Below are 23,161 nucleotides of genomic sequence, written 5' to 3' on the forward strand. Positions count from 1 at the left end.
AACCCTTCCAGAGTCTCGTCCCTTTGAGACCACCCTTCTAGGGTCTCGTCCCGTCTAGACCACCCTTCCAGAGTTACAGTGGCTGTAACCAAAGAGGTTACAGTAACGAAGATTCAGGGGTGTGATTCAGTTTTGTTTGAAAGAATCATAAGTTGAGTTGGAATTATTACACTTTTTGTTCAAAGAATGTCAATATTTTTTTTTTAAATAAAATGCATAAAAACAAAAATTAAAAAGAAAAAAAAGAAAGAAAAAATATGAGGTTGATGATGGCATGGGGAATGAGGGACGGATGTCCAATTTCATTCTCTGCTCTGAACACAACTTTAAGAGAAAACGTAAATTCTCGAATTGGGTGAGTTCGGGTTCAGGTAGGACTCTAAATATTCTCTTAAGAGTAAAAGTAGCCACTCGTGCAACAAATCGGAGAAGGGTGGTTTTTAAAATTTGTAATAGAAAGAAAAAGTTGATGTTCCATTTGAGAAAGAAAATTTTCGAAAAATTTAAAACATCGTTTGGGTTAGTTCAGTTACGGGAAGGACTCAAAAAATTCTCTTTGGAGAGTAAAAAAAAGGAACTCTGGAATTGATTAAGATTTACCGATGTCACTCGTACCAATAGTTGTTTACCAATAATGGTGGTTTTCGAAATTCGTAACTGCTGGGTGGGTTAGGAACAAAATTAGGGGTTCTCGGGCTTGAGATTCCTAGTGCAACCGAGGAATTCTTGCACCTGGTGGTTATCCCTAGTAAGGATGATGTCTGTTCAGTTCTTGTATGAACTTTTAGAGGGAAGGGCTGGTAGGAGCTTGGTGTGCAGCAAGGTGCACCCGCCAGTCTCGACTCTCAGCCCAAGGCATGTTTTTTGGGGGTCTTTTCTTCAGAAGTCGAGGGACCTGGCAACGATTATTTTTGTTGTACCTTGTAATTTGAAGAGACTCCTTGTTTTTAAGTCAGTGGGGGACAGGGTGGTTTGCACCATCATTTCCCCATGCCATGTCTTGCTCCCGGGTTGACAAAGGGCCCAGAGATGAGACCTTTCCCGCAGATTTTCTTGAGTAACCTGGATACCTAGCAGTGTTAACGAAAGGTTGCTTTCAAAATAAAAGTAGCATCAAAAATAAAAGTCTCGCATCAGAAAAAAAAAAACGTTTAGAATTACGGTTGTTGTTTTTTCTTTGACTACACACACTTAAAACCCACGTGATCCCCACGTGATCGCGATCCACCAGTTCTACACTGTTCTAGAGTTTAAGATTGAATTCTATGAGGATTCTACATAGGTTACAGTGAAAACCTTAATCTACTTTATATCAAATCTTCTTTTTATATAAAGGCCCCATGGAAATGTGAAGAAAACAATTTCCAAAATTATTGTCCCTTTTTTATAAGTAGCATCAGTTTATATCACAGGCATACTTGCACATTGCACAAATATAACACTTTCAAAATGAAGTGTTCCAGTCACAACCACAGACACATCGATGAACCATGATAAAAAAAAAAAAAAAAAAAAATAGAGATATTTTGGGTAAAACCAATTCCCTATTTGTTAAATGCAAGAACTGACCCTAATGCTGTTTGCTCTTTGATACCAATCTTTCATTTGAAAGCCACATTTCTAGCGTTTGAAAAAAAACTAATTTTTACATCTTAAAAATATATCTAAATTACAACATATTTTGGCAATGACAAATGCAGAAAAGTTAGTTAATGCGTTCATGACCTCAAGGCTAGATTATTGTAATGCTCTACTGGGTGGTTGCCCTGCACGCTTAATAAACAAACTCCAGATCGTCCAAAACACAGCAGCTAGAATTCTTACTAGAACCAGGAAGTATGACCAAATTTGCCCGGTTGTGTCAACACTGCATTAGCCAATTAATTTGGCTATTGAACATTGTATACATTTTAAAACCTTGCTAATAACTTTAAAAAAAAAAACACTAAATGGTCTAGATCCTCAGTACTTGAGCGAGCTCTTAACACATTATAGTTTTTCACGTCTATTGCAATCTTACAATTCTGGCCAGTTGGATAATACCTAACATATCAAAATCAACTGCAAGCGGTAGATCATTTTTCTATTTAGCACCCATATTTTGGAATAGTCTTCCTAGCATTGTTCAGGAAGCAGACACACTCTTGTCAGTTTAAATCTAGACTAAAACCCCATCTCTTTAACCTGGCATACACATAGCACATTATCAATTTATATTATTCAAATCAGTTAAATGATTGTTTGGCTATCTAAATAAGATCAGTCGGAATCGGGAACACTTCCTATAACACCTGATGTACTTGTTGCATTATAAGAAGAATGGCATCTACACTAATATTAGTCTGTCTGCCATATCCTTATCCTGAGGTTAAGTCAGGTCAGTGTGGTCCTCCGACTGATCCTGGTTTATCCCAAGGTTTTTTTTCCCCCCATGGCTTGCTTAGTTTGGGAGACATAATATTTTATAACATTATTGATCTGACTGTATCTGACGCTGCGGTATGACAACTGAACTGAGCTGGATGATGACATAATTTTTTGCAGAACTGCTTTATAGATGAAATTAACTAATTTAATAGATGATATTTACAACGGAACTGAAACAGCACTGAAGTGACTTCAGCTGAACAACAATTGTCCTGTTATCACTGTAAAGCTGCTTTGAAACAATATGTATTGTATAAAGCGCTATAAATAAAGGTGACTTGACTTGACTGAATTAGAACTATACAAATTATAGTTCAATTTGGTGATGTGTGTATTTCTCTACATTTCAGAATCCATTTAGATAATTTACAAAACCACAATGGATAACCTAGTCCAGATACTTCCTAAAAATATATATATTTAAATAATACATCTGGGTTATTAAAAAAAAAAAAAAAAAACACAGACATAGTAGTTTTGCTGTGCTAATCTTATTAATAAGAAGGTGATACATGTATCAACAATGGTTTATTACAGTTAGCAGTTATATTAATCTATTAAACATGAGGTCAGTTGAGAGAAAAAGCTGTGACAAAAAAAGTACAAAACAGTTAACATTAAGTTGATTACAAATTCACACATTTTCCGCTTTTATGAAGATAAAAAAAAAAAAACAGAAATGTACAGACTGTACCATGCATGCGATAGCTCATATTAATCATTGACATATAGTTTTATGATACCCCTCTCAATTGTGAGCATGTTTAATAACTAAATACACAAAACCATTAAACCCCCAATTCAAGAATCAATATTATTAAAGTTAAATTTGTGTGTGTGTGTGTGTCTATGTGTGTGTTAAACAGACATCGATAGAACATTAACAATACATGGTGGATGCATTAGTGGTAACACTTTACAATAAGGTTCATTAGTTAACATTAGTTAATGTATTAACTAACATTAACTAACATTGAGCAATACATTTGTTGCTGTATTTGTTAATCGTTGATAACGTTAGTTAATAACAATACAGCTGTTCATTGTTTGTTCATGTTAGTTCACAGTGCATTAACTAATGTTAACAAGATTTTAATAAAGTAAATGTTGAAATTAACATTAACAAAGATTAATAAATGCTGTATAAGTGCAGTTCATTATTAGTTCATGCTAACTAATGTAGTTAACTAATGTTAACTAACAAACCTTATTGTAAAGTGTTAACGCATTAGTTGTGTACATATAGGAGCAGTGGAATACAGCTGTACAGTATTTTCCAAACATTTTATATACACCAAGCAGTATTACAGCAGTATCGATTTTTCCACTGGAGTTTTTAGATTTAATCTTAAAAAAATATTTGCTTTAATATGTACATCAATGCTCAAAAGGCCTAGGTCATAATTTGTACAGTTGTGTGTCCAGGAACATCTATCAGTCCCACCTGTGTTTATGGAGATGATGAAAGTGGGGCTTCAAATGATTTGTTTTAGTTTTGCCTGTGAGATGCTGCTGCCTACAATTCTCCCATGATTTTTATACACAAATGGTAGCACATTACCAAATGTAGACACACAATCACTACATTTGAAATGTTTGATAAAAATAAAATGGACACTTGATAAGTAAATACCCTGAAAACAGAAATGTCCTGGTCATTTGTTTTGGGGTTAAATATGAAGCCACTTTTTTTTTGTACATGATAACCTGATGAAGTGTGAAGAAATAATGAAATGTTTCTTTTCAAACAAAGTGTTTGAATTTTTGCATTCTCCGTGCAATTTCCAATATCTTATTATCTAACTAAATTCAGATAAACTAGATAAAACACAGATAAATAATACACCCATAAATCACATGAACTGTACTATACATTAAGATGAAATGCAACTTCAAAATGAGCTGCTGTTTAAAAGAAAAGATCTTCCCTTGAATATCTGGATATGTTTGGTTTTACAGGTCCGTTTGTTTTTTGTTTTTTTTTGTTTTTTGCTGTCTACATGCTTTTCTGATCAAGTTTCCTTAAGGCAGGTCAAGTATATATTGCAGCCTCGCTGAAAGAGATCAAGATAGTTTTGAGAAACAGCAGCGAGTAATACATATAATCCACTGACCAACACACAATCCCTTCAGGTGCTTTAAAGAAAGTGGAGCTGAGGATTCTGCCCAGTGCTAAATGCACTTCAGCACAGAGGAGGCTGACACAATCACTCCATCTCTAAAGAAACATATAGGCTACTGTAAAAGATATGACATGTAGGATATTAAGAGGCACCATAACTCCCACACATGATGAGCAGCATAGATAGCCAGTGACACAGATCAGAGACAGCATGCGTTTAAACCTCGCCAAGCTGGTCAATGGCTGTGATCTGACCCTAGACCAGTGAATCTGAGAGTTAAAGGATGCAGTCCAGACATGAACAGAGACACAAGCCTGGCCACAATTGGGTCAGTAAATGGGCTGTGTGTGGTTCTTCTGATCAAAGCCTGGCTGGACTTGATCTTGAACCAGCAAATGACAGTTCACAGAGCTGTGAAGAAGGCCATAAACCTGACTTCAGGACTCGTGTTGTGTGGTGAGTGCCGAGATTCAGGTCTGAACTGGATGTTGCCGGCTCTGTCAGACACTTAGCGTCATATTCCTCAGGATCCACTGCTGTGAGCGCCTGCCGCTACAGTCTCTGAGAGTGGGAACCATCTTATCCTCTTCAGAAGGCATGTCGAGACACTGGTTACTGTTCACATGGAGCAGAGTCAGCCGCTGTGGGGCGAACACAGATTTATAGAAAATGAAAAATAATCTAGTGTGGATGAATCTCACAAAGTCTGTCAACATATCTGGCTCATATTTCACCATAACATATTATTAATTATAATAATAATAATATGCTTCATTAAATATTTAAATAATGCTTAAATGAAATTGTAACACTTTCACAATACGGTTTCATGTTAACATTAGTTTATTAATCTATTAATACAACATTTATTAATCTTAATGTTAATTCCAACAGTTTTTTATTCAAATATTGCATCTGTCAACATTAAGAACTATCATGAGCAAAAAATAAACAATTGTATTTGTATTATCCTACAATAACAAAGGTCAATAAATGCTGTAAAATATATATTGACCATTCTTAGTTAGCAAATGCATTAACTAATGTCAACAAATGAGGCTTATTGTAAAATGTTACCAATAAAATAAACCTATTTTAGGACCAGCAGGCTTGATTGCTGACAGTATTTTTATGATATTTAAGCAGATTTTAACCCCAGATTTCGGATTGAATTTGTAGCAACTATCCAACACAGTCCAATTAATTAACAGTAATATATGTTGTAATAAATGAAATGTTAGCAAGGTAAAATATGACTTGACAAAATATTATGTATATAATCAGTGCTGAAAGTCAGTGGTGCTCTTTTGGCCCAACTGTGAAAGTATAGAAAAGATAACCTTGCATCCAGACAGTAGTTTTTTTTTTTTTAAAGCACTGTCTTTTCATTTAATTGAAATGAATGCATTTTAATGCTGCATCTACACCGACAGCAAGTGATGCACAGGCAACATGCAATCGTCATTTGACTTATCTTGCACAGCTTTTTGGCCAAATACACACACTTATTTGTCAAAAAAGGTGGGAGAAAACGTCTCAGGTTACGACTGTAACCATAGTTCCCTGAGAAAGGGAACGAGACGATGCGTCATCGACGCTTTGGGGAACGCCCCCAGCGTGAATGCGTCTGAGCATCAATGTCAACTAGTCCAATGGAAAGAATGAGCGTCACGGGCGGGTGACGTCATGACCAGGAAGGGATAAAGCACATCCGGTGCAAACCGGCATTAGCTTCAAAAATGTCGAAGCAAGCCGATCACAGGGATGCAGGAAGTATGACAGGGTGACGCATCGTCTCGTTCCCTTTCTCAGGGAACTATGGTTACAGTCGTAACCTGAGACGTTCCCTTTCGAGGGAACTCGCGATGCGTCATCGACGCTTTGGGAACGAGAATACCCAAAACGCCAGAATTCCAAGTACCTGAGTGTCAGTCTGTTGAAACTAAGCACTAAGCACCTGAGAACCTGGGGCAGCATCCAGGTCCAAGCTGTAAAACCTAACGAATGTGAGCGGTGAGGACCAGCCTGCCGCATCACAAACGTCTTGAAGAGAAACTCCAAATAGTAAGGCTTTAGAGGCCGCCATACCCCTCGTAGAGTGAGCTCTGACCGCCAAAGGACACGGCTGGTCAGAGTACTCGTATGCAAGTGAAATAGCCTCAACTATCCACTTACTAACCGTCTGTTTAAAAGCAGGAAGACCCTTCTTAGGTGATCCAAAGCAAATAAATAACTGGTCGGACTTCCTCATTGAAGATGTCCGATGAACATAAGTATCCAGTGCTCGCACTGGACACAAGAGGTTCAGCCTTTCCTGGTCCGCAGATGTAAAAGGAGGAGGACAGAAACCTGCAGCACAATAGGCCTCGGAATAATGGTAGGCACCTTTGGAACATATCCATGTTTCGGGTAAGATTGCCTTGACCATCCCCGGTGCACTCAAGGCAGGTGGGGACCGAAAGGGCCTGAAGGTCTGACTCTTATAGGGACGAAATAGCTAGCAGAAAATAGTCTTAAAAGAAAGGAACTTCTCTGAGACCAAATCTAAGGGCTCGAAGGGAGCCCCAGATAGGCCTTCTAGAACTATTGCAAGGTCCCAAGCCAGCACCCTAGTGCAAGTTGCAGGCTTCAGCCTCAAAGTGCCACGGAGGAAACGAGTGATCAGGGGGTCTCGACCCAAAAATGTACTACCCACCAGGGCGTGGAAAGCCGCAATGGCCGCCACGTATACCATAAGCGTGGAAGGACATAGACCTGATACAAAGCGTTCTTGCAGAAACTCGAATACTGTGTTTACTGAACAGTTAACCGGATCCCACTGACGCTGGTAACACCAAGAAGTGAAAAACTCTCGAAATAGTGAATATAGTTTCCTCGTAGCGGGAGCTCTGGAGCTTAGAATGGTCTCAACAACCTCGGTTGAGAGACCACTCTCTATGAGTTGGGCCCCCTCAGAGGCCAAACCCACAGTTTCCAAATCCCAATATTGCATCCCCTGCCTGAGACAGAAGGTCTCTCCTGATCGGGACCTCCAAGGGAGGTCCGTCGAGGAGAAAAATTAGGTCCGCAAACCAAATTCAGCTCGGCCAGGGTGGTGCTACTAAATAGGCTTATTCCATCCTGGCGGAATCACTCCAGAACTCCTGGGAGCAGAGCAACAGGGGGAAATGCGTACAGACGTAGCCTCGGCCACGTCTGCACCATAGCAACCAGCCCCGAGGGGACTGGTTGAGTGAGGGATAACCAGAGTGGACAGTGCGTCGTATGCTGAGACGAGAACAAATCCACTTCTGCCTGGCCATAAAACTCCCATATTTGCTCCACCGCCTCGGGGTGGAGTCCCCTGGCCTCAGCCCCTGCCTCGACAGGGTGTCTGCTCCAATATTCTGGCCCCCCTGGAATATACACTGCCCTCAGACAGCGTAATTTCCTGAGGGACCAAAATAATAGGCCACCAACGTGTTGTCTGTGGGTCAAGAACCAGAGTTTCCTCCATATAACCAAGGCGCGGGGATACTGCCGCGTGATCTTGATCGTACGGAGTGGGTTTCCCCTCAGGGAGAACCCTCTGGTCCTGAGCCACCACTGTAAAGGTCTCACGTACAGCAGGTCAAAGGGTATCACATTGAACGCTGCTGCCCTGAGGCCCAACAGTCACTGTTTCAGAACAACACATGATGGCCCCTCAGGTCTGGGAGGAGATGTCTCAACGCATTGAAGACGACCATCATCTCTAGGCAATTCATGTGCCAAGCGAGATGATGACTCCTCCCAAGCCCTGAGCTGAGCGGCCTTCCAATACCGCTCCCCAGCCGGTGAGGGAAGCATCTGTCGAGATCACAACTCGATGGCAAAGAGCTCCCAACACCGGACCCTGGGCTAAGAACCAGTGTTTCCTCCATATAACCAAGGCACGAAGGCACCGCCGCGTGATCTTGATCATACGAAGTGGGTTTCCCCTCGGGGAGAACCCTCTGGTCCTGAGCCACCACTGTAAAGGTCTCATGTACAGCAGGCCAAAAGGTATCGCGTTGGACGCTGCTGCCACAAGACCCAACAGTCTCTCGAACTGTTTTACAGTGCGTGACTGGCCTAGCCTCAGCTCTTTTGTGGCTATTAGGATAGCAGCTACACGAACGGGCGACCTTTAGAGTGGCCCGCATCGTCACTGAATCCCATACCACACCAAGGAAAGTGGTTCTCTGTACTGGAGAAAGCACACTTTTCTTGGCATTGAGCCTCAACCCCAACATCTGCATATGAGCGAGAACGACACCTCGGTGCCGAACCGCTAACTGTTCTGATTCCGCTAGAATCAGCCAGTCATCTATGCAATTCAGAATGCGTATACACTGCAACCTGGCGGGGCCAAAGCTGCGTCTACACACTTCGTGAATGTGCGGGGTGATAGAGCTAGACCGAAAGGAAGTGCCTGATACTGGTGTTCTTTGCCCCAAAGAAAACCTCAGGAACCTCCTGTGCTGAGGGAGGATGGAGATATGGAAGTATACGTCTTTTAGATCTATCGTGACAAACCAGTCCTCGGATCTGATTTGAGTCACGATCTGTTTGAGTGTCAGCATCTTGGACTTGAGTTCCAGCACCAAACACTCCAACAGACGAAGATCTAGTATGTGACGCAGCTCTCCATCCTTTTTTGGAACAATGAGATAACGACTGTAAAGACCCGACGCAATGTCGGGTGAGTACACCTGCTCTATAGCTTTCTTTGCTAACAGGGCCTTTACCTCTTGCTCCATTACCAGAGAGATATATTTGGCAGTAGCTTCCGCGCTGCCAGAAAATCTACCAAGGGAACCAGCCCCTCGAAGCTGGCCTCTGGTGTAATAAAGACAGCCAGTTCGGGGACCTGAAACATACTGGCAGGAACCACCCGAACTGACTGTTTTCGAACCCCCCTCAGAGGGCGCGAGTCCGACGCAATGTCGAGTTGACGCTGCGCCAGAAGCTCGCTGGAGAACGCTGCGCCCCGAAGCACCAAGGGTGGCGGGGTTGGCAGAACGGTCCCCTGAGGGCACAGAGATGGAAAGGGCACCGTATAATGAGGTGTACACCATTCCACCCCGGTTGGCCCTGCCCTCACCTTTTCTTTTGAGCCGCAGCCTTCTCAGCATGAAGAACGGTCCTCGGATCCGGCTTCTGCTTTGAAGGCTTTGGCTGCTGTGTTGTGTATGAGAAACTAGCCGGCTGGAGCTGCTCACGCCCAGCAGCCCCAGGGGGTTGGACATAGCGAGGGAGAGATTATCTTGTATCTTTCTCCATGATTCCCATCAAATTGAGCCAGAGGTGTCTCTCAGTGACCACAAGGGCTGACATCCCTGAGAGATAAATCTGAGGCCCGATGGAGTTCTCAAACCCCATCGGGCCAAACTCCCTCACTTCTGTCCAAATACCACAGCAGGTCAGCCTGATATGCTTGCAGCACTGCTATAGTGTGCAAGCAGGCTCATGCTAGACCCACTGCCATATATGCTTTTCCCACTAGATTAAAAAATACTTTTCTTTAATGGTTTAGTGAGAGAAGCCGACGCCTTCAGGGACGATACTGAACCGGGAGACATAGCTCGCAAGTGTCTGTTCTACCCGGGGTATTGCCCCATAGCCATACTCTCTTAACCCCCAAATATCTGAATATACATGAATGTGGGGCTAAAAAATGAGTAAGGCTTTTTCCATGATCTAGACAGCTCGCTGTGCAGATCGGGAAAAATGGAAGGCCCCGTGATGGAGGTGGAAAAATAGAGGGAAGGAAACTCGTTCAATTTATTTTAAGGACGAGTGCCCCCTTAATTCTGCTGGCCATTAAATATTTAATTTATCTACAGCCTTAGTGAATACCTCCACCAGCTTAATATTATATATTTTTTTTTTATATATATACATTCTTTATATATATACACTTTATTTTATATATAATATATAAACTATCATATATATATATATATATATATATAGGCTATATATATTTCTCATACGCTGGGGAAGAGATGGCAAATCCACTTCCCCCATGATTGTGTCACTTTCAATGCCCAGCACATCTACCTCCTCGGAGGTAGAGCACTGAAGCATTGATTTCTCTCCCCGGGCGGAAGAGACCGCAGCGCGGGCTTCCGAGACCGGCGAGAGAGCACTGGATCCCTCGTGGAAAGGGAGGAGATAAGATCAGCGGACCCGTCTCCAACCCCGTAAAGAGATCCTATTCGCGATCCACAGGAATGCATTCTCCGCGCTGCCTCGGCAGACGCGGGTCCTGCACCCTGAGGATCGCGAGCCTGGCCACTTTCCTCGAAAAGCGCCAGGCGAGAGCGGAGCATGCGGAGCGGAAGCATCTCGCAATGCCGCAATCAGCCCCCTCGAAGGCTGACACCGCATGCTCCACTCCCAAACAAACTACACAAAGCTCGTGTGTGTCCCCACCCGTTAAATAACGCGGGCAGGGAGAAGCACAGAGTTTGTAAAGTTGTTTCGCCATAACTCTTCCAAATAATATCGAACAGACAACAATAAATAGACAGAGACAGAGTAACACAGATCGCTTGCTGAGACACAGAAGCTAATGCCGGTTTGCACCGGATGTGCTTTATCCCTTCCTGGTCATGACGTCACCCGCCCGTGACGCTCATTCTTTCCATTGGACTAGTTGACATTGATGCTCAGACGCATTCACACTGGGGGCGTTCCCCAAAGCGTCGATGACGCATCGCGAGTTCCCTCGAAAGGGAACTGGATCCATGCAATTAGTCTAATATACCTGCTGTTGTCTGTATCATTGATGTTAATCGAACAATAAAAGAAAAAGAGAAACTCACTCACTGCTTTTGACTAATTAACCATTATTTATTTCATACTGTAGCTGCGTTTACATAGACCCTATTCATCCGTTTGTAATAGTACTACAGTCCGGATAAAACAAGTCATATGTAACCAATTTAATCTCAATGAACTGGCCAAAAACCCTATCTTATCTATTCGATAAGATATGTAAACACATGATCTGATTGAAAACAGAACCTGGGAAGTTCTGCACAAATGGTATAATGACATATGACACAACGAACGAGCTGTTATTAGTGTAATACATGACTGTCCTGTCATTCTAAAATTGCTGCAGGAGAATGTCGTCCCGGCAGTCCTTGCTTCAGACTCTCATCCACAGATGACTTGTTTGGGTTGCGGGAAGGGGTGTTTTTCTTTTTATTGCTTGCTAAGCAGCACGGCACAAAGCTTCATGTGTTTTGGGCAATACAGGTGAAGCTGCATAACAAGATACTCACATCAACAACAATCAGACAGTCGTGTCCTTTGCACTAGAGTTTAACAGCCTTGTAGCCAAAGGAACAAAGGTTTATATCTAAACCTTGGGATACGAAAACGTCGACCCGATGGAAATGGTTCGAATTCTGGATAAAGCACATGAGGGTCCAGAGTCATATATATTTTATATAAATATATATTTTTTTAAATAGACTGAAGATGGGGGTAAACCCCTAGACCGACCACATTCATTGCCGTACGCACCAGATCTAGGAGTAACTGTCAAATTACCGAACCAGGCAGGCAGCAATACCATACAGTAAGATGGATTCAATAGAGGCATGATAAAACAGCAACATGAACCTCTGAGCAACTCCAACAAGTCTGAGCCTCCGGAAAAAGACATTTTTTTGTTGCACCTTTCGACACAGATTATTCACATGAACCTCCCATGAGAGTTTATCATCAATAAGCAAAAAAAAGTTGTTAATCATGATAGATGAGTGGTTGGCTACTAACTTGGGATCAAAAAACATTTCCTCGGTTTTTCTAACGTTAATTACAAGACTGTGTTCTTTACTCCATGTAACATAGTTAGCAATCTCTGTAGTATAATGTTGAATGTCCTTATCTTTATACAGAAGACCAAGAGTGGCAGTATCATCTAAGTCATTTTACGACAATATAAGATAAGATAGGCTTTATTCTCCCGAAAGAAATTTGTCTTGGACACATACAATACAATACTGCTGTTTAAATACAAATGACATATGACATACATACAACATCCAATCAACATATCACAAAAAAAAATAAAAAAATAATATATATATATATATATTCCCAGGATGGTGACTCCTTTATTCATTGGTGTACAGTGTAAATAAGAGTGGTGAACATACACACCCCTGGGGGACACCAATAGTAGACCTACACCCAGAAACAGTCTGCTTGACTCTAACTTGCTGAGTCCTACCAATAAGAAATGCATGGAATAATTTAATGCTATATGGATTAACAGCCATACTATTTGGTTTGGAGAGAATAAGGTGTGGCTGCACGGTATTAAAAGCAGAGATCAGACCAAGAAACAACAACCTGGCATAAGCCTTAGGATCCTCTAGATGTTTTAAAACATGATGGACCACAGTAAGGATAGCATCATTAGTGCTCCTATTTGATTTGATAAGCAAACTGATAAGGATCAAGATGGTCCCTATCCTCTTCCTTAAGCTTCTTTAAGCTTCCACACCATGATCCTCTTCAAACACTTCATCACAATGCAGGTTAAGGCGACTGGGCAATAGTTGTTATACTCTTGAGGACTAGGTCTTTTTGGAACTGGTATAATATTTTTATTTTTTCCCCCCAAATATCTGGAATTGTATGTAAATCAATAGACCTCTGAAAAAATGTCCACCCATGCAGGGGATAATTCCTTTGCAAAGGTTTTCAAAATAAAACCAGAAAGTCCATCCAGCCCAGTTGCCTTGTTAATGTCAAGAGCTTTAAAAACCTTAACCCTTTTAAAACCGGCGGTGTCGTCGCCGACACATACCACCAAGCTGTTTTCATGTTACTGTAACTCTTCAACCGTTTGCACTATCAAAACCATTCAAACGTCTCAGGTTACAAATGTAACCTTTGTTCCCTGAGAACAGGGAACGAGACAATACGTCATTCGACGCTATGGGGAAACGCCTCAGGCGTGACAGGTGTCTGAAATCACTATCAAATCACGTCAATCACATTGACCGGCGACAGCCCGTGAATCATTAGCGTGAATGATTAACGTGCGACCTGGAAGTATATAAGGGCGCCTTGCAAACATGACAAATCACCTTATCGTCTGAAGGGACTGTACGGCAGGCAAGCCCCGAGGCATGGCAGGGAGACGTATTGTCTCGTTCCCTGTTCTCAGGGAACAAAGGTTACATTTGTAACCTGAGACGTTCCCTTTCGAAGGGAACTCAACAATACGTCATTCGACGCTATGGGGAACGAAATACCCACTCCGCCATGCTGAGGGGAGTGCATGCCCTCAGGCAGTGACAACTGTCCGAACCAGCAAATTCAAATGAAATGCTAGAACCACTCACCCTCAGGTCACACTGGGCTGTCAGTGACAGCATTCCCTACGGTCATAGCCCAAGCTATAAGCCTAACAGGAAAACCTCCATAAACATAGTTAAATGAAAGCCTACCTGGGCCTGCTCAAAGGCCTAGGACCACAACTTCAATTAGAAGGGGCCCCTTCTAGGGAATGTGGCTAGGGAATCCGAAGGAACCCCAGCCAGTCACTATTCAGGGGAACGTACTCACCCCGATTTGCCACCAGGACGGCCTGACCTGGCGTCAGATACATAGACACTTAGTCTGGCCACTTCCTGTCTGTCCGAAGACAGAGCCTCTGGAAAAAAGCCTTAAGTAAGGCATCCAACCCGAGGGACTGCGACGCTGGCAGTGAACCACTCGGCCCGGATCTCAGAGACGGGATATCCCGGAGAGTATGACTCAGCATAGTGCTTTATGACCCTTGCTAGCGAGGGGAGTTTCTCTACTCGATCCATGGATCAACCCAGTGTTTGCAAACACTGAGGAGGCCTGTGAAGGCCTAATGGCTGATCTAACCGGGAGGCCTCACGAGAGGCCTACGACCGTCTGACCAGACTCAGGAAGCCGCATGCTCATAGAGACCCTCAGTGAGGGGAGCACAAGGTCTGCCTGGTAGGCAAACCAGGCTGTAGGCAGGAAAGGTTCCAGGAGGGAACAAATAGCAGAGAATAAACACTTTAGCGAGCCAGGGCGCAAGCTCGCCCTCAGCAGCTGCCTATTAAGGCTAGCTGAAACTGATAGCAAGAGGCCACTAGCTTCATAAACCCAGCACCATTAGAGAAACATTACAGGGAGGCCCGGAGAGGCCTACTACCTGATAACCCCAGTATGTGGGGTGCTCCACCTTCAGGGAGGCCCAGAGTGGCCTACTACCTGATAACCACAGTATGTGGGGAGCTCACCTTCAGGGAGGCCTGGTGAGGCCTGCTACCTTACAACCACAGTATGTGGGGAGCTCACCTTCAGGGAGGCCTGGTGAGGCCTGCTACCTTACAACCACAGTATGTGGGGAGCTCACCTTCAGGGAGGCCTGGTGAGGCCTACTACCTGATTGCTACAGTCTGTGGGAACTCACCTTCAGGGAGGCCTGGTAAGGCCTACTACCTGATAGCAACAGTATGTGGTCACCCACAGGGAGGCCTAGAGAGGCCTACTACCTGATAACCACAGTATGTGGGAACTCACCTTCAGGGAGGCCCGGTGAGGCCTGCTACCCTACAACCACAGTATGTGGGGAGCTCACCTTCAGGGAGGCCCGGTGAGGCCTGCTACCTTACAACCACAGTATGTGGGGAGCTCACCTTCAGGGAGGCCTGGTGAGGCCTGCTACCTTACAACCACAGTATGTGGGGAGCTCACCTTCAGGGAGGCCTAGAGAGGCCTACTACCCGATAACGATAGTACGTGGGGAACTCACCCTCAGGGAGGCCTGGTGAGGCCTACTACCTGATAATCACAGCATGTGGGAACTCGTCTTCAGGGAGGCCGGGTGAGGCCTACTACCTGATAACCATCTTAAGTGGGAATTCACCTTCAGGGAGGCCTGAGGGGCCTACTACCTGATAGCAACTGGTAGCTGAGTCCGGGTGACAGTTCCAAGGCGGCCTGCTAAGGCCAGCTAGCTGGGGACTCGCCTATCAGGGAGGCCCGGTTGGGCCTACTAGCTGATAGCAAGTCAAATCTGCAACAACGGAACACTGTTGGGAACCATACTACACCAATGTAACTACTGGGCCCACCCACAGGAGGCCTAGTACAGCTAGCTACCTGTAGCGGCATTAAAGCATGTCCCACAATGTTGGGACTCACCTCCGAGGAGGCCTGTTTAAGGCCTACTACCCACCGGTGAGTCAACTGCCCGAACCACCAAGGCCAACCAATTCTCTCGAGAAGTAGCCTATAGCGCCCTCTTGGGGGCTGCTCATACAAGGAGGCCTGCTGAGACCTACTACCTGATGGCGCAGCCCTCGTTGGCAGATAAGCTGTTTACACAGCGCCTACAGCATCCTGGTGCCTAATCACATTGCCCATGGCAGTGTACTCAGCATAGAGAGCTAATACCCTTAGAACAAGGGGAGTACAACATACGCCACTCTGCCTCAGTGGAGGCCCCAGTTAGTCAGGGGCCTACCATCTATGCATGGGCGTCAGCACAGGGCAATGCTCTGGCTTCAGGGGAGCGAACTTCGACCAAAGAAGAAGTGAAGGCTTACTTCATACTCGACCCGAGCCATAGTAGTGCGAGGTAGGATAAAAACAGAACTGGGAGTGAAGTGCTCAGACCTACCCTGAATCACAGGGGAATACTCACACCTCACCCTGAGTTTACCAGGGTGCGGGCCTGCCAGCGGCTCTAGGGGTAACAGAAAAACATCTGTGCCCAACCTAGGGGAGTGGGGCTTGAATGAAAGCCAACCACCTACAACCCACAGCCTGAGCAGTAGCTCAGCAAGGTATTAGTGAAGCCTACACTGGCGGCCTAAATCCGTAGGCCAGTTCTGCACGGCAGGGTCGGGCAGGAGACTCAGTCTTCTTCGTGAAGCGAAAGACGGCCTAACCCTGCTCAAAAGGACTTATATACCACGGAGGCCTAACTGAGGCCTACCATGTCCTTATAAACCATCCTCTGCACCACGCTGCATTACTCTAGTCACCCCAGAATGCAGAGAAGGGGGTGGGCCTTGGCCTAACGACTCCCATGGGAGGAGGCTGATTATACAGGGATGCCAAAACCTACATTCACAAAGTGAAGGGTCAGAGGAAGAAATGCTAATTTTAGCAGAACGCCTCTAATATCCCTGGCACAGCCTAGGCCAGCTACAGAGGCGGCCCTGGTGAGGGCCAACCTGTAAGCATAGATCTATCTGAGGGCTCAGAGGAGCCACAGCCTACTAAAGAATATAGTCTGTATTATTCCATACAAAGGGCTGCAGAACGCTCAACCTAATGAAAACTCAACAGAGCTCAAGGGGCGAAATACTCAGAAAAGTCAAACGGTCCCATGGGCCGGACATAAGATCTATCTGAAGCTCTAGCGTCAGTCAACACTCTAAGAAAACATTCTATCAGAGAGAGACCAACTACTCTACCCTGAGGTGGCTAATAGCCCGAAGGCTAACATAGTTATCATTCTGGCCACCTAACGGGGAACTTCAGGGCCCTGATAATCCAAAAAAGTTCTCTTACCTTATTACCTTGACATGGTCCCATAACTCTATACAGGGAACGAGGTCTGTAAAGAGAAACATATTATTTTTTAATCACAAAAAATACTCTTTGAAAGACCAGCAGCTCACCTGCGGCGTGCAAAGTGAAGACTCACCAGACAGTTCTTCATGAACATGGGGTCTACCACCTTTACATACCTGAAAGAGGCACTCTCACTAACCAAGCCGAGGCGGGCCATCAGAACATTGTTCTAACCATGAGCCCAGCCTCAGGCCTGATGTAAGAAGCGCCTGGGGAGTCGGGGAAGAGAGGAAAAGGCAAAGATATAATCACGCCCTCAGGGAAGATGATCCAAGACCAACGCAACGTGCGTTTGTGCCGGATCACCTCCCTCAGATCCCTCTTCCCATCCACGCATACCCACGCTCTCCTATCCTCTCAACATCAGCGAACTAGCCCGCTGATGTTGGTGGATACAGGCAGAGTATGGGTTCTTCCATGTCCTCTCGATCTCAGTATGAGATCGGGAAGAAATGAAAGGCTCACCTGAGCTGGTGGTTCTATGACCGGGGAAAAACCGCTCTCATCGCGAGCGATTTCTCCCCCAACGAGCAGCCACGGCAGCTGTTTTGCAGCCTGCCCGCGGCGCGTTCTATAATACCAACCAGCTCAGCATACACGGGGCAGGGTGGCTGAGAAGATACAGGAACATATTTTATTATTTCCACCCTCATCAGCCATCTCCTGTTTGTCCGGGAGAGCGCTTGCTGCCGGACTAAGTTTTCCCTTTTTTTTTAAAAACTTCATCCAATTGCAGCTTCTCATCAGCCGCCGCATCGTCTGAGAGGATTACACCCCTCTCAAGGCGATCGGCGAGCTTCAGCTGTGACATCCAGATGCTGAACCCTCTTCTCTCGAGAAGAGGGACAGGCGCGATCACAATTTGTACAGGCAGTTCCCTCGAGAACCGCCTGTGCGCGTCTTCCTTCCCAGACAAAAAATGCACAGTTCACGTGTGTCACCCGGCTACAAATATCTTGGGCACGGGTCTGCACACTTCTGAAAGCATTTCATAATTACCTGATTTTCAAAGCAGTTACAGACAAAACAGTCCCTGAAGACGATGAGATGATTTGTCATGTTTGCAAGGCGCCCTTATATACTTCCAGGTCGCTCGTTAATCATTCACGCTAATGATTCACGGGCTGTCGCCGGTCAATGTGATTGACGTGATTTGATAGTGATTTCAGACACCTGTCACGCCTGAGGCGTTTCCCCATAGCGTCGAATGACGTATTGTTGAGTTCCCTTCGAAAGGGAATTGCCCCTGACAGTATGCGCTTTTCTGCAATATACAGCTTATTACGGCAATTTCATGCTTTCCGTCAGCAAATGACAGCAGCATTCTAGCAAGGATTTGAACAGAGAGATACGTAGCGCGGCAGTTTAGAGTGTTTTGGATTGCATAAAATAATAAAACAAACAAACAAATACATGATGAATGAAGGAGTAGACAGCAGAAGAGGCGATTGGGATGATCTTTGATTAAAACTTGCGAGGCAGCTAAGCATTACTCTTTCACGCAACTTAGCATGTGGTGTGTGCACGTGTATGTGCGCGTGCGTAAGCATGTGTATGTGTGTATGAAAAAAAGTCTCCTGGGTGAAAACTGTGCAACCCAGTGTCACAAAAAAAGACTTGTATGTCTATTAAAGGTCATTTTTCAACTTTAAAGTGTTAGTTTCTTTCGTTCGTGATTTTTCCGATTTTTTCTAAATAAAAATCAGTACATTTATTCACGTTTCTTAATTTGTGTCTATTTAAATTCTATTTACAAACTCACCACACACAGTAATGGCCAATAACTAATTTATTCAAAGCTTTTTCTGAAAAAAATGACACCTTGCACTTGAAGATAGCATATTGTTTTAGAATTGTGCAGTCAAAAAAACAAAATATATTAAAAACACCTATTTTAGCTTTAGGTTCTAAAGGGTTACAGTCAAACTCATTTGGGGTTTAGATACAGAATCATCAATCCTAATAGCCCACAGTACCTCCCTACAGTCATAAGAATTGACATCAAACCTACAGTAAAAATCATTAAGCTCATTTACCAATGTCTCCTCATTTAAATCATGCATACTTATCCTTTTAGGTATTAGTTATACACCTTACCTTAGACCACAACCTTTTATGGATTTTTACTCAGATCACCATCAATTAAATCTCTGTAATTCTTAGGACTGTCTCTTATTTTATGATTAAACTTTTTTTCTGAGCCAGTTTTATAAGATCAAATACGTTTTGAAGCTTGTTGTTACGTGGATGAAAGGAGATGAACCCAAAACAGACAGAGTGCAACGAACAGGGGGTTTATTGGAACAAAACAGGAAAACAAAGCCCACGAGGGGGCAAAACACGACAAGGAATGGATGGCAGACTAGACTAGACAATGACTGTACAATAAACTGACAATACTTCAAATAAACGTTCACAAAGACAAGACTCTACACTAAGTACTCACGGGTAAGAAATGGCAAGGTATAGCAACATAGACAGATTCGACAGCATACGTTAGGCAATGAACCGACACAAGACAGCAAACACAAGGGGATTAAATACCAAGAAACTAACGAGGGGAACAGGTGACGCTGACAAGGCAATCATGACTAAACACGGATAACAAGGGGGCGGGGTTACAAGACGAGACAACACAAGCACATGGCCAAACAATTGGCCATGCGCTTGTACACAAAACATTGGTTCTGTCATGATCCTGCCACAAGACTAAGAATAATCAATAACATGATGGCAGAATCATGACAGAACCCCCACCTTAAGGAGCGGCTACCAGACGCTCCTCAAAGAGACACTAAGCACAGGACAAGACGGAACGAGACATAGACAAAAACCAACAAAACATGGAAAACACTAATAACGGCATACATGAATAAACAATAACAGGGTTGGGATGGAACAATAAAAACATCAAGCATGGCAGGGGAGGTGGAGGAATAACAGAGTTCATGGGGGGTGGTCCAGGGAGGATGGGTGTGCTGGGGTTCTTAGGTCCATGGGGTAATGGCAAGGAACGAGGAATCCGGGCAGGCTTGGAGGAAGACAAACGAGGATGGGACTTGGGCGAAACAGTCCGGGGTTTAGTGGTGACAAGGGGAACAGTCCGGGGATGAGACGTGACAGAGGAGACAGGGGAAACAAACGGATGACCGGAGACAGCGGGGACTGCAGCAGCAGGAAGTGGAACGGAGACAAGGGGATTATCAGGTGGTAGGGGGGTGGGAACAGGAACAGAGCTCCCAGAGGTAGACCCAGAATCAACGCTCCAGAACTCTGATTCAGTGACCGCCATAGGCTCTGAAACTGTACCCTCAGCGGTAGGCTCGGGTGCAGCGCTCTCGGCGGCAGGCTTGGGTGCAGCGCTCTCGGCGGCAGGCTCGGGTGCAGCGCTCTCGGCGGCAGGTGCGGGGACTGAGGGCGAGACAGGACGGACAGGGACTTCGAGGATCTTGGCTAGACACGACAAATACTCAGACAGGGTCCTGGCAGCTATGATGACAGGCATTTCATGTTGAGATGAAACAGACTGTAAAACTGCATCAGCCGCTCGATCGGCCGCGGCTCTCACGGCAGGCTTCACTGGAGGCTTGGGCGGTTCGGACGCAGTCTTCACTGGAGGCTTGGGCTGTTCGCCGGCAGGCTTCACTGGAGGCTTGGGCTGTTCAGACGCTGGCTTCACTGGATTAGACCTCGCCCTCTCAACCGCGGGCTCAGGAATCACGCTTCCAGCAGCAGACACAGGAGAAGCGCTCACAGATGCCGCCTCAGAAACAGTGGTCACAGCTGCAGACTTCGGAACAGTGCCTAGAGCTGCAGCTTCCGGAACAGCGGTGGCGGCTGCAGATACAGGAACAGCACATACTGGTGCAGCTTCATTAACAGCACTCGCCGCAGCAGACTCAGGAAAAGACGGCGATGGGGAACAGGAAGCTCCCTTCTTTCTCCTCTTCTTCTTTGGCCGCGGGACAATGGTCACAGCAGGGCTCGCGACCGGCTGGCCGGGCTCAACGGAAGACGAAACGGGAACAGGATAGACCACTTCTGGTTGGGTGAGCTCAGATGACGATGACTCCGAGGGGGAATCCCAAGAAACCCGTCTCCCTCGTTTACCACGGAGGTCAGCGGGTGTGGAAGACGCCTCTGGAGTCGAAATAAGGTGAGCTTGGTTCTCCTTCGTGACCACCGCTAATATGCGACCCTCCGGGATTACTGGCAGCGCAGTAGAAGTAGGTCTCGTGGAAGGAGCCTGCACCTCTTCCCGAGAAAAACGATCCCAGAGTTGGGCGTAGTTCCTCAGGATCCACTCACCCTGGGGAGGCAAAGGAAGCTCGCCCCTCTCACTGTTGGTGGGAGCCGACAACCAGCATTGTCTTCGGAACCCCGACTGTCGCTTGAGCAGGGAGGACGCACTGTCTGCTGGGTTCAGTTTTGGTCGGTTCATTCTGTTACGTGGATGAAAGGAGATGAACCCAAAACAGACAGAGTGCAACGAACAGGGGGTTTATTGGAACAAAACAGGAAAACAAAGCCCACGAGGGGGCAAAACACGACAAGGAATGGATGGCAGACTAGACTAGACAATGACTGTACAATAAACTGACAATACTTCAAATAAACGTTCACAAAGACAAGACTCTACACTAAGTACTCACGGGTAAGAAATGGCAAGGTATAGCAACATAGACAGATTCAACAGCATACGTTAGGCAATGAACCGACACAAGACAGCAAACACAAGGGGATTAAATACCAAGAAACTAACGAGGGGAACAGGTGACGCTGACAAGGCAATCATGACTAAACACGGATAACAAGGGGGCGGGGTTACAAGACGAGACAACACAAGCACATGGCCAAACAATTGGCCATGCGCTTGTACACAAAACATTGGTTCTGTCATGATCCTGCCACAAGACTAAGAATAATCAATAACATGATGGCAGAATCATGACACTTGTGACATATAAATGCGCATATTAGCTATCACTTTATTTACAGAAAAACTACATGCATTTTACATGTGCAAAAAAACATGTGGCCAAATGTGGAGCACATGTGAAACCATCTTGTATGCCTGAGAAGGGAACGAGATGCTGTGTCAGATTATTGCTATTGGAACGCCTCTGTGTGAGCCGGTGTCTGAAGTACGTGTGCCGACACGCCAATGATATTGGCCTTTTAAGTAGTCAGGTGATGACTGGTAAGCAAGTCAGCAAGACCATAAATAGACTCACGAACATACGTCATCCGATTTTAATTGTCTGAAAGAATATGCCCAGGTGTTCATGCAGTATGGCACAGCAATGCAGCATCTTGTTTCCTTCTCAGGAAATCAGGGTTACATACGTACCCCAAAAAGTTCCCTTTCGAAGGAAGTCGATGCTGAGTCAGATTGACGCTATGGGATGTCAATGCTGCCATACTGCAAAATGCCTGGTGTTACATCCTTAGGGATGTTTAGAGTCTGTTTCGTGTGTGTTTCTCTTTTCGGTTCCTTTTGTCTTTCTCTTACTTTCACTTTAACAGACATACTGATCTGCTGTTTTGCCTGTCAATCATCCGTGACGAGTTGATTGACTGTGCCCTGTGAGGGCGTGATCCTCCAATCATCCCGATGCTCGACACCTGGGGAATCGCTACTTAAGGGACATGCTACTGCCAGAGCGAGAAAGAGACTTTTTGTATTAAATTTTGACATGTGATGTGTTTCTCTTTGTTTGATTTAGTTTTGTTAAGTGCGTTGACTGTCATGTTAAACTTGCTTTTTTGACTGCCCTTACAAACTTCTCATTTGTGAGTTTTTGAAAGTCTTCAAAGCTGGGTTAAGCTGGATGGAGGAGAGGGGTTAGGTAAGCATGTCACGTGACATACATGGCGCCCATTTAGCTTGATTTTGTCTATACACACTAGGTTAGGGATTTGTGCCACTCTCTGTATTTTTGTTTGGATAGTTAGAGTAGTTAAGTTACGAC

General features: G+C 44.9%; 1 protein-coding gene across 3 annotated transcripts in view; it reads right to left on the reverse strand.

Annotated features, from left to right (window-relative positions):
- Positions 1-4,422: 4,422 nt before the first annotated feature.
- Positions 4,423-23,161, reverse strand: part of galnt13 (UDP-N-acetyl-alpha-D-galactosamine:polypeptide N-acetylgalactosaminyltransferase 13) — a 103,832-nt gene continuing 85,093 nt past the window's right edge. For 2 of the 3 annotated variants that reach the window (XM_056252238.1, XM_056252237.1), the window contains one exon: positions 5,058-5,191. Coding sequence is in view for 1 of the 3 variants with exons in the window: in XM_056252239.1 (XP_056108214.1) it covers positions 5,051-5,191 (141 nt within the window). In the remaining 2 variants the exon portion in view is untranslated. Of the gene's footprint in view, positions 5,192-23,161 lie in introns of all 3 variants that reach the window. The other variant, XM_056252239.1, reaches the window with a different exon arrangement.

This window comes from Rhinichthys klamathensis, unplaced genomic scaffold (genome assembly GCF_029890125.1).
Source record: "Rhinichthys klamathensis goyatoka isolate OS25496 unplaced genomic scaffold, OSU_Roscu_1.1 h1tg000093l_1, whole genome shotgun sequence".
Lineage (NCBI taxonomy): Eukaryota > Metazoa > Chordata > Actinopteri > Cypriniformes > Leuciscidae > Rhinichthys > Rhinichthys klamathensis.